Source organism: Haliotis rubra, unplaced genomic scaffold, assembly GCF_003918875.1.
Source record: "Haliotis rubra isolate DU_JTF1 unplaced genomic scaffold, ASM391887v1 Scf401, whole genome shotgun sequence".
Taxonomy (NCBI): Eukaryota; Metazoa; Mollusca; class Gastropoda; order Lepetellida; family Haliotidae; genus Haliotis; species Haliotis rubra.
The window spans coordinates 718,751-731,659 of record NW_025767082.1 but is presented as its reverse complement, the minus strand read 5'-3'; the positions used below and the strand labels follow the sequence as shown (position 1 = coordinate 731,659).

General features: G+C 37.8%; 1 protein-coding gene across 1 annotated transcript in view; it reads right to left on the bottom strand.

The window, feature by feature from the left end:
- LOC124287585 (vacuolar protein sorting-associated protein 13A-like) overlaps positions 1-12,573 on the bottom strand; it is an 82,514-nt gene extending 69,941 nt beyond the window's left edge. The window contains exons 1-3 of the mRNA XM_046724072.1: positions 12,489-12,573; positions 5,042-5,174; positions 347-390 (exon numbers count right to left, since the gene is read on the bottom strand). Of these exons, the coding sequence (XP_046580028.1) occupies positions 347-390; positions 5,042-5,138 (141 nt within the window). The 5' untranslated portion in view covers positions 5,139-5,174; positions 12,489-12,573. The remainder of the gene's footprint in view (positions 1-346; positions 391-5,041; positions 5,175-12,488) is intronic.
- Positions 12,574-12,909: the final 336 nt, after the last annotated feature.

The window sequence follows — 12,909 nt, the reverse complement described above, 5'->3', positions numbered from 1 at the left end:
CTTAGTTAAGAATCCTAGATAAATCCCTGCATGTCCAGATGATAAAACAGCAATACAGTCCGTTCAGCATGAGTAATGGTCCTTTTAAAGAGAGTATTTACACAGTGGGTATTTTTGGAATACATGTCCACACACTCCTGTCACCACAGGAACTAAATAAACAATCCTTTCTGAATATTCATACAGGTGTTATATCATCATGATGACAGTCAAATGTGCAAGTCATTGGCGTATTCCATGAGACAGGTAACCAAGAATTCTATATTTACTTAGTTTGGTAACAGATCCAGGTATTACTGAGCCGACAGCTTGTGTAAAGCAATTACAACACAGGAGTGACACTCACCAATGCCTCTGGCCTCAGCTGTAGGTCTGTGAACTCTGCATCACCTGAGAGAGCAAACAGAGCACGTATTACCATCTTAACAGAGCATATACAACATGTTCACAGTGTATAACCAAGGTAACAGCCATATCAGCAAGGAAAACACTCATACTTACAGTACATGAAAGGCCAGGGGGTAACCAATCTTGTACATCCAATGAAAAGATTCCATTAGGTGTAAACAGCAGTGAAAATCACATGGATGAACCAATGAGAATCAGTGATGACACCTGGTGTCACATTAACACCTACCTTCACATATAAATATTAGTGCATTATATCAATACCTTCCCCTATGTGAGTTATAATCAATACCTTTCATATGTAACTTATAACCAATACCTTTCATATGTGAGTTACAATCAATACCTTCCATATGTGAGTCAAAATCAATACCTTCCATATGTGAGTTAATCAATACCTTCCATATGTGAGTTATAATCAATACCTTCCCTATGTGAGTTATAATCAATACCTTCCATATGTAGCTTATAACCAATACCTTTCATATGTGAGTTACAATCAATACCTTCCATATCTGAGTTAAAATCAATACCTTCCATATGTGACTTAAGCAAAACCTTCCATATGTGACTTAATCAATACCTTCCATATGTGAGTTAATCAATACCTTCATCTGTGAGGCATAATCAATACCTTCCATATGTGAGTTAATCAATACCTTCCATATGTGAATTAATCAATACCTTCCATATGTGAGTTAATCAATACCTTCCATATGTGAGTTAATCAATACCTTCCATATGTGAGTTAATCAATACCGTCCTAGGCACCACAGTGAGTGAGTTTAGTTTTTACGCACCTCAGCAATATTCCAGCTTATGGCGGGCATCTGTAAATGTCGAGTCTGACCAGACAATCCAGTGATCAACAGCATGAGCATCGATTCCATATGGAAACCGATGACATGTGTCAACCAAGTAACCTGACCACCCCGATCCCGTGAGTTAATTCACACAAGATAGTCCCTTTTATGGCAAGCACATGGGTTGCTGAAGACCTATTCTACCCCGGATCTTCACGCCTAGGCACCACAGGTAGGTATGGTAGTGCAGTATACTCAATACTTCACACATACATGTAGGGGCATGTATTATTTAAGAGAATTGATGATATGTTTTGAGACATGGCCTAAAGATGTTAAACTGATCAAAGTAACAATACAACCCCCTTCAACAATGATGGCACTTTTGAATACAGTGATACAGTGAATTCTGTATCATTTCTGGTACAGATGACCTGAATGGCCTTTCAGGTTGGTTGGTTTGTTGTTTAACGCAGCACTCAGCAATATTCCAGCTATATGGCGGTGGTCTGTAAATTATCAAGTCCGGACCAGACAATTCAGTGATCAGCTTCATCTACGTTATTGAGATACGATGAAATGTATCAAACAAGTCAGTGAGCCTGACCATCCAATCCTGTTAGTTGCCTCTTACGACAAGAAAGGGTTACTGAAGACCAATTCTAACCCAGATCTCACGGGTCGACCTTTCAGGACCAGGCCCCGGGATCATGAAAAAATCTTAAGTCTAAAATTTGCTCAGCACAAAAACATCTTAAGTCTAAATTTTTTTGCTTAGCTAAGATGTTAGATAAGACTGGATCATGAAACTGTCTCAGCCAAATCTTAGCTAAGACTAAGACTAAGACAGTTACCATGGCAATTTTAGAATGATGTAATCATGTCCGGTCACTCTTAAATAATTGAGGAGAATAGTTTAGTAGCAAGCACCTGCTGAAATGTTCCTAACAAGTCAACTGACGCTTTTATCCCTGCCGCGGTGACTTTTAGTGTCTTTAAGGTTGGGATGTTTTCGAAATACACCAACACGAACGCCTAAATGCTTTCTGCCATATTGCATTGGATAGTGTTTTCAAAATCACGCTTTCGCGAAGGCGGTATTGAGGCGCCTATTACATCACGTATATTTCCTATTCAGCTGTGACAAATACATCACTGAATTCCTCTTACATTTTAGTGTCAAATAAGAAATGGTCTTTGTCACTAAAACCAAGTGTCTAGGTGATATGAAACGAACGCTGTGCGCGAAAGACAGCACTTGCTGAAATGTAAACAAAGAAACATTGAGACTTTACACTGTGTACTGCATTTTCTCAAATTTCAAACACCCATTCGTTAATTCGTAGCATGCATAGGCTCAATACTTTTAGAACATACATGGAAATAGTATTGAAGCAAAAAATAATAGATACAATACAGTAATGTGATATGTTTATACGAAATTGTCAAAGTTTCGCCATGACTGACGGAAAATCTCGCAGAACAACAACGGTAATGATCGCCATATCTGGCTTCTTCTCTTACTTACAATAAAAACGATAAAACATGTAACATTACACAGATAGTCAGAATCATTCTGATTACTCACATCACACATTTATGTACAAATGATCCCCGAATCAAAGGAAAGGTCCTCGCAAAATCCTGTATACCCATGTCACCGAAGCTGCCATTTTGTAAGAAATCGGTCAACGGTTGTGATGTCATATACGTCAACATTGTTGTTACATATTTGGCAATTTCTTTGAGGTGAAGGTCGGTTGAATAAGAGTAAACACAATCGCCATGTTCCACCGATTACACTTTCAGTGCATATTTTGAGTGTCTTTCAGATATTTTTTTCATGAAACTATTCATTATCTACATTTAGCCTTGTTCTATATCATATCCTTAGATATAGGGTATACGGTTTTCATTCTTTAAAGGGTTTTGTTTGTTTGAATAATATTTACATAAGAAATTGATATACTGAGTGTAGTACACCATATTTTAAACCCTTAAAAAAGTATTAAAAGAACAAACGAAGGCGTAACTGCAACATGTACTTAAATAGTTCATGTATCATGTGCAATATTCGTCATTCGGACCAATATTACAGTTGCATATGAACAGGTTATGAATAGCGATTTAACTTTCATGACCCCAGGGTCAGGGGTTGTGAAATATTCTTTTTAATTTACGTCAAATTCATGCCAAACAGGTGCGTGTGTTGTTCATATTAAGATACAAAGTCAAACCGTCTAATTATGGATCTATTCAGGACATTATTGAAATGGTAAAATCAGTCTTTCTAAGTTCTGTCACAAGAGTGTTAAATTCAGACATAGAAACCGAAACCTTTTACACAATTCATGGAAATTATGTGAGATATATACTGATCAGCATACCGGTGTCGTTTTTTTTCGACGTCGCAAAATACATAAAACAAGCAATGACGTCAACTACAATTGTGTAATCTTTTCAGTAATTTCATTATATTTAAGGATAATGATGATAATGATGCAAAATCAGTCAAAATACATCTACACAAACAGGAGAATATGTGAATTTAAGAACTAATTTACATATCGGATAGGGTCATCCAAATCGCTTTTACGTGCTTTCTCATGTAGTACATTGTCATCTTTTCTTATAACTTGTGAAACTACTAAAACGTATCCGCTCACATTGGGGAACTTTGTATTGGAATACATGTAGTTTGGTTCACGGTGAACAAAACATAAGGAAAATATAGCGTCCGTATCCACAACGAATTCTCTCCAAGTGATATGAGGTACATTGACCTAGTGTTAAGCATAGCGGGGTTATGCCCCCTTATCTTTATATGGCAGATGACCACTCTGTCGTCCTTTGGCGTCATAGAAGAAAATTCATTTTGACATTTATTATGCGAGTCATTTTAATGTTGAGCGTGATAACGCTATGCATAAGCAAATAAACCTATTACATATATACTTATGTCGTTCAGATATCAGGCTGTAATTTATTCGCTCACACTTTCTGTAAAGATGCCAAATTAAAAAATCAGTAGCACAGTGCTTTTACCGATTGCACGCGATCAAAAGCGGAGAAATTTACTGTTTTTGAATGCATAGCAAAATTTTGGACATCATTTAGCAGTGTTTATTTCTCAAACCGCCGAGGTATTTGCATTTATACTTATACCAACAGATAGGAAATTTAATATTCCACATTTCTGTGTAATTTTATAGCTGTATGCAGATCCAGGACCACGCGAGCGCAAATCTCGCACAACGTTCACTTTTCAAACCTTATGAAATTGTGCACCTGAAAAAAAACCTCAGCATCAAAAAGGACTTAAGACTGGTAGGTAGCAGTCTCAGGATTTAAGACAAAAAATGATCTCAGTCTTAATTTTTAAGACTAATAAATGTACGTGATCCCCGATTTAAGACAATTTTTGGGACTAAAGATCAAAATGACAGACTTAAGCAAATTTTAGACTTAAGTCACTTTCATGACCCCGGGGCCAGGTCCTCTTCAAAACTCCTTTTTACACGTAAACATGCTGCCCATATTTTTATAGTGCCGTAGGAGTTGGCATCTTGTACATACATCTTCATGGATGGTTTCTGGTTTGTTGGAACAGTTTGCTTAAATGATTCAAGTATGTGTGGATTATGAAATGTCCACGACAAATAATTTTCGTTTTACACAATGACTTCAATGTGAGGCTCAGAACTTATCAATCAACCAGCATCATCTAATACCTCGTTAAACACGGGATCTTGAATGTCAACACTGTCAAGGGATTGGTCGGGGCCCTGTGTGCACTGGGACATAATTTGTCTTCCACAGACACTACGTACCCTGGAGGATGCTGACGTTGAGGTTGCTGGCGTCAAGGTTCTGGATGTACTTCCCGAAGTACTTGTTGAGGAGGTTGGCCACCACACTCTCAAACATTGTGTCTGCTCACTGTCGCCTCTCATCCCCCACAACCTGGAAATGAATACATACATCATTAGGTTGACATACCACAATACATGTGTACACAGAAACACACTAACATATACCATGACTCGTATATATCACTGCTAAGATATACCATCACACATAGCCACACAATTACAAGGATATACAACCACACATATATATATATATATCATTACAAGCACATACCACCACACTTGGTTGTACAATTACAAGAATATACCAACACACATGCTTATATCATTACCATGATTACATGTGTGAAGCCCATTTCTGGTGTCCCCTGCTGTGATATTGCTGGAATATTGCTAAAAGCGGCGTAAAACCCAGGGAGTTGAGATTGATAATGCGATGTGCCATTGAGATTGATATCCAGTGATTGAGGGAAAAAACTAAGCACCTTTGAGCAGCTGAGCTGGATATCGGCGCTATACAAATGTATGTATGTATGTATGTATGTATGTATGTATGTATGTATGTATGTATGTATGTATGTATGTATGTATGTATGTATGTATGTATGTATGTATGTATGTATGTATGTATGTAAAACCATACTCACTCACTCACTATATCATTACAGGATATACCACCACACATAGATACACAATTACAGGCGTATACAACCACACATGTGTATACCATTACAGGCGTATACCACCACACATGTATAATCACTATGTAGATATACCATGATGCATGTACAGGAACATATGAGATACAGCTGATTGATGTACGAATTACAGTATAATAATTATATCAAGTCATCACTTATTATACAAACGATCATGGTAATCCTATGGCAAGCAGGATGAGCAGAGTCCAGTAGCGGATCAGGCATGTGAGGCTTGGTGGTTGTGTTATTGTGTTTTATCACACTCTGATGTCAGAGTGGGTTATCCTACCCGACTGCATGCCCGTACAGTATTGTGTGTTATAACATGACAACATTGCATGTTAGCAAACCCTCATGGCACAAAACAATACTTGATATGTCAAAGATTGTATTGGGTTCAAGAAAAACCCACAAAAGTTGTTATTGCCTTGAACGTAACCCAGTTACTTCATGCATAGTTTCCATAATGTTCATGTTACATGTCACGTCTTTGTTCGTGACAGGAAATGATGAGCCCTGAGTAGAGTGAGATAATTTGTACTCAGTACAACATGAAGAGCTCTTGTTCGCTCTTTACAGGAGTTGGTGAGGTACCTCTGTGGTTAAAGCATTTGCTTGTAACACAAAGAACCGATTTTGATTACTCACTCTGGAATTATGTGTAAAGCCCTGGTGTCCCCTGGCCTGGTACTGGTGGAGTATTGTGGCCTTATGTCCTACTTCCATTTTAACCCCATGACTAGGGCTGGGATGGGTAACCCAATACCCGGGACGGGTGGGTAATGAATTGGACCCGGGTACCCGTCTCAATACCCGGACCCATTATGATCATGTGACTAATAGATTAAACAATGAAATATGTTATTCTTTCATGATTAAAAGGTCGTATTGTCTTTGAAGATTTAGACATAATTTACAGTCACTTCTTTTGAATATAATACATGGTTAAGATATTGAAAAACTCGAAATGTTAGCCTCCCAGCTGAAGAATATATTGCCATTTCTTGCAAATTTGATGTCAAGAACTAACATAACGGGTATCTCGGTAGGGTAGGGTAAAAGGGGGTGGGTACGAGGGTAGAAAATTTGGACCTGTCCCATCCCTACTCATGACCCGACACTGCTTTGCTGCAGTTAGTCTACAACATGAAACTGAATCACATTACTATACAAAAGGCAATACGATATTGTGAAAGTCACCATGACTGAGGCACAAGACCCAGTCATGTACCGACTTTCACCGTGTTGTATTCAATAGTAACTCGTGCTAATAATAAATAGAAAGCTAACAGAACAGGGAGCCAGTTCACAGAGCGATCTTAGTTCTATCACAAGCCTTCGCTAAAGTACAGGAGTTACAGTACAACTAGAAATTATTGAGAATTTAAGATTGTAATTTTTATATTTTTTTTTCACTCATTACTCACATATTAAATGTGAATATTAGCAGAACATAACTCCAGATTCAAAGACAGGTGAACAGTTAGTATTTTGTCAAGTCACCATGGGCAGCAATGCAGGTTTCAATGTGGCGGGGCATACTACTGATCAAAGAAGTTAGAAAGTCATGGTCCATACTGTCCCAATATCGGACCACCTCTTCTTTCATTTCAGCAATATTTGTCAGATTTTTCTTATTGACACTTTCCTTCATAAGTCCCCAAACATTTTCTATTGCATTTAGGCCAAGGATATAGCTTGGCCAATCTAATAATGTCATATTTTGGGTCCGAAACCAGGCCTGTGAATGCTTTGAACGATGTTTTGGGTCGTTGTCCTGCTGGAAAATCCAAAATATTTCCATAGAACACGTGAGCAGATGGAAGTAAATGTCCCTCGAGAATATCTGGGCCTACCTGTGCCTCCCTGGTGCTCAATGCTATATCCATTTGCAATATTTTTCAAAACACGATAAACAGTGGACAAAGGGATGCCTGTTCTACTTGAAAAAACTTTAGCTGATCTGATGTCCTTGTTATAATACTCTAAAATCAACTTCCTCTTCTCTAAATCATCCATACTGAGGATCACTGAAAATGTCGTCTGCTAGCAAGTAAACAAAGGGGGATAACTCTTCACAAACTAATGAAACAGGATTAACGGAGTTGTCGCTCTTGAATGAAACCAAGCACTTGATAGCTGGTCATGGTTGTTTATACTAGAAATCCAATTAAACATATTCCTAAAATACTCAATAATTTCTGGTCATACTATACATTCATCTTAGTGTGAAGATCATTTTGTTGAATGGGGACCTGGTTGTAAGAATGGAATTGTCAAATTGCATGTCGTTATCAATGAGAACTGACCTTGCCTAATATCAACTGGATGAACATCTGGATGATCAAAGATGAACAACCACTTGTTGTGTTGTTCAGACAGAAATATTCCAGGTGGCTCTGGCAACCCTTTTCACCCTGTAATAAACATCACACTCACACATTCTTCAACTGCTCTCATAACCATGGCAACAGGTGCCTATTTTCAGCTTATCACAGACGTTGTGTCAGCAAACAGAACACTTATGTTGAACTTCCAATAAAACACAGAGACACTTTACCATGCTCTCATAACCCTCTGCCGTTGTCGACCAATCAGAGAAGTGGATGAGGATGAACCATATAACCTTCAGCTAACCAATATCAGAGAATTGTGGCTGCACGCATTATTACTTTGGAAACTACTGTAAGCGTAACCCCATACTAATCATAAAGTAAACCAGAGGCTGTTAATATCCCAGTTGACAAGAGTAGTATATAAGTGTAGTATGCAACCCTGGTAACCAAACCTGAAAAAACAACCCGATCACAATATGATCATGACCCAGCTCCTTATATAAATATAATGTACTGATGTGAAGAAGAGCCAGGATAATGAAAAATAATTTCAATGGAGCTGTAATTGACTTTGGTATGCAAAATCAGACGTATAATTTTCTCAGTAATGTCCATGATGTATGTTACAACAAGACTACCTACAAAATCAGTTATATCTACCACTCATAATCGCTGCATAAAGCTCCTGTTTTAATAGAACATTTACATGACAGCATAGAAACGGCATATAACTGCTTAGCAACAATGATGAAAAAGATGATAGCTCAGAGACACTCATTCACTACTGCCTGAATACTGACAGCAAATTTAACACCAACCACACACGTTCTTCTTGTCAGTTTTCAAAGCCCAGGGCACTTATTACAGCTAAGATGGTACCTGTCTAATTCTGAAGACCTGGCAGTGTTAAACAAAACTACTTCCAAGGATGACCTTAAATAGCCTGGAACTCATGGAAGGCTCTCCATTATACCATAACTGACAATGCCCAAGGGGGGATTAAATGCCACAAAGAAAGATCTTCAACATTCACTGTTCCTTGACAACAGTATAAGAATCTACACCAAAACATTGTATCATAATGTAATAATGAAGATTTCATCCACAAAGTGCCCCACTGTTCTTATTATTCATCAACTTCTAAAATGTGAATCTAACATATTGCCAACATGACATGACAGCCATTTACCCTGATTCAGCAGGCACACAGATTGATACACAGGTTTACATATGATAGAGGATGTGTATGACAAGTACTGGTGCATCAGTAAGTATATATACATGGAGAATATATATATATAAGACTGGAAGTCTGGCTATATTAGCATACAATGAAGACTGATTATGGTTGTGGGCAGACATATTGCAGTTCACCACTGAATGCCATAGTTGAAGTTATTGACGGAATTCTAATAACGTTCCTCTCCCAAGCCTGACTTGCCTGCGTCAGCTCCACAAGCATCCCAGATCAATAGATTCAGTAGGGAGGGAACCCACGCTGGTTATTGGATCTCTTCCCACCATTGTAGCTGCTTACAATGAGCTTCTCACCCTGGAGACCAGGATCCCACACCAACTGACCAAATGACACCACTGTCCAGTTGATCACCCATACAATACCTACTCATGAGTCGAGGGACACCGGACTGAGCGCTGTTGGCCATTAAACCCTGTCATGCTCCGAAAAGTCTGATACACACCATGATATCAGAAATCCTGTAAGCTCTGGTAGCATCGATGATGCAGCTTGATTTGATGTGAAGCAAATTTGCTGAACATGTTTGAAAATCGAGGACTATTCTGTTAGCTGATCTATTGGCAGTTGAGTGCCGTTCGCCTACACATCTGAACAAGAGCTCAGCAAAATGATCATTCATTTCAATGTATTCACATGAAACATGCTGATATCACTAACAATACATCAGATAGGTTTTCTGTGCAACAAACTTAGTAAAATGACCAAGCAGAACATTTATGTTTATAACATTATGCCCATGTGATCAAACATGTTGGCCACATATTAAAACAAGTACATTTTCTCAACAATTTAGCAAGTACTTAAAATCATAGTGAGGAAATATATAATAAAATAAGAAATAATAATTCTCACTTGAGAACAACATTAAAGGATATCTTTATAATAGGGCTGATGCCAAGGTCATGCTCTGATAAAACCAAATATGTTCCAGGTTATTCATTATAGACTTAACATGTAAAATGAAGGCAGTCATTAATGCAAGCAAATAATTCCAAAGACGGTTATTTTCCTAATCAATACGAATCAATAACTCATTCATTCACACTAACTAACCTGTACTATGTTTAAACCAGCATGCATTAACTTCTATAAACCATACATTGGATCCAAGTCACATCAGTTTAACCATACACAATAATAGACATGGTAGAGACTAATCATTGTCACCTTGCAATAGTATCAAAGTTTGGGCTCGTGTCCATCACTGATGTACTTCCATTGAACATGTTGAACAAACTGATAGATTTTATTTTTTTATCTTCTTTGGAGACTGTCTGGAAGTTTATCAAGAGTGATGGATCAAAGAATCAGTTTAGAAATGCTACCCAAAATGCACTGTAGTTCAGCAGTTCAACCAAATACATTAGCATGTTACTTCCAGCAGTATTATTTACATAATATATGACACATATTGCATGTGAAAAAAACACATATATCTAGACAGTCATATGTTTTTGGCATTGCACAATGCATTAAGCAAACCAGTCTTCAAAAATTTCTTTCTCTCATTTACACTAATTACAGGGGCGGCGGGGTAGCCTCATCATCAGCGTTCGTTCTTCATGCTTAAGACCCAGGTTCGATTCCCCACATGAATCCGCAGCCGTGATATTGCTGGAATATTGCTAAAAGCGGCATAAAACTAAACTCACTCACTCTCATTTACAAAATAGAAAAAATATAGTATGTAATATAATAATAACCAAAAAAAGCATTTTATCATGACATTCAATGTCATAATTTTAATAAAGAAAAGTATTCAGTAAAACTGAATTTCCTGTAAAGTTATCAAAACCAGTCAGTTCGTGATGACTGACAGTGATGGAATGATAATCAAAGTTAGGATGTCAACAAATTGCCAACACTGTTGCTAAATCTGTTTCGTCTCCCCATGTACAATACTGTTAGCCAGTCAATGACATAAACATAACCCGGAAATTAATATTTCCACGGTGCCTGTAAGTATTTTAAGTGAATGCTATACACATAAACCACAATATCAGAAAATAATATGCCTTTGAATATCAAATTAGTCTTTGATGCATCACCTTTTTCTGGATCTACATGCGAATCTGTCATCTTTTGATCTATTTGAAGACAACATACATGGCATATACCGTTTCTGACAGCTGCAGACATTCATACAAATACATCTTGAAAGAAAGAACAACAATATTCCGCATCTAAATTTGTTTAGGGCAAACACAGGTCTTACTAGGTTGTAAGCAATATACTGCATGTTTTAGGTCTTTGAATGGCATTTAGAAGTGGAACACTTAAAAGGTGAAAATATTTCTATAACATGAGGGACACAATCTTTCTCTCATCACCTGATGAAAGAGTATGAAAATATATATATACTCCGAAATGTCATGTCCCGCATATGACATAAGTTGGCATCCACACATTTTCACCCTTCACCATATTTGTTAGGTAAAACCTGAGAATCAATCCAGTTACTGATAGCATGATCATGTTCAGTGGTTAAGATATGACACACTCTCTTTCAGGTCTAATTCATGAGTCCCAAACCACCATTAAATATTTAGGAAAGTAATACTAATAAATCATGTTCGATTGGGATGCATTCAATGATTCATGTGAAACAATAAACAAGCAAATAGTCTTTGCATATATGGTATACTTTGACAACCTAGAATACTTTCCAAATGAAGTTCTAGCTTCTGAATGAGTTTCTACTCTGGTATGTTAATCCAATAATGAGTAATGTGATCATATCAACATAACCGTCTTGATGCAACTACAGGTAACCGCGGTCAGATGTCAACAGGCAGACGACAGGAGATGGACGACAGTAGTCAATATAATTTCTAATGCAGGACAGCAGCGACACTGACGTCATACATGATGAGAGGTCTTCTCTGCGAATTATCTCGGTAAAACCCACCATATTCTCAGCTTTCGTCCTGGAAACCGTCTTCATTACTCATGAAAATTGTATCGATCCGACGGCGATAGATGTAGAGACGGTAACGCACTAACCTAACAGACGATACATGCTAGTGAACTCCCTTCAGCTCACAGAACAGTGACATTTCACAGGCATCATCAGTAGAATGTGCTCCGCCGGGTCACAAATTTTCAGTTCTTACCTTTAAGAAGAACGCTTGTATCACCGTTTGACAGAAGTGACATTTCTATATCCGAGCATCCCGCTAACTAGCTACATTGTCACGTGATTTATGCGGAAGTGGAAATGTATGCGCAATGAAGTTCAAGGTCGTTCTTCGCTATACCGCAGTCAACGGTAACTAGGGGAGCCTGTTGACGATATTACATGTCCAGTTACTGTTAGTTTACATAAATCCAGTTATATTAGCTTTGCCCATGCAATGAACTCACTGGATCGACAAATGTATTTAGATACAATCAAAGACATAACTAAAAGTAGATTCACCTAACCATTATGAAAAGGACCCATGCAGTTCCAAAGCAACCATGTAGCGCTAAGACTTCGCTGAGATGACTTTGTGGAACGAGATCAGGAAGAAATTCTAGATGAACAGGCAACAT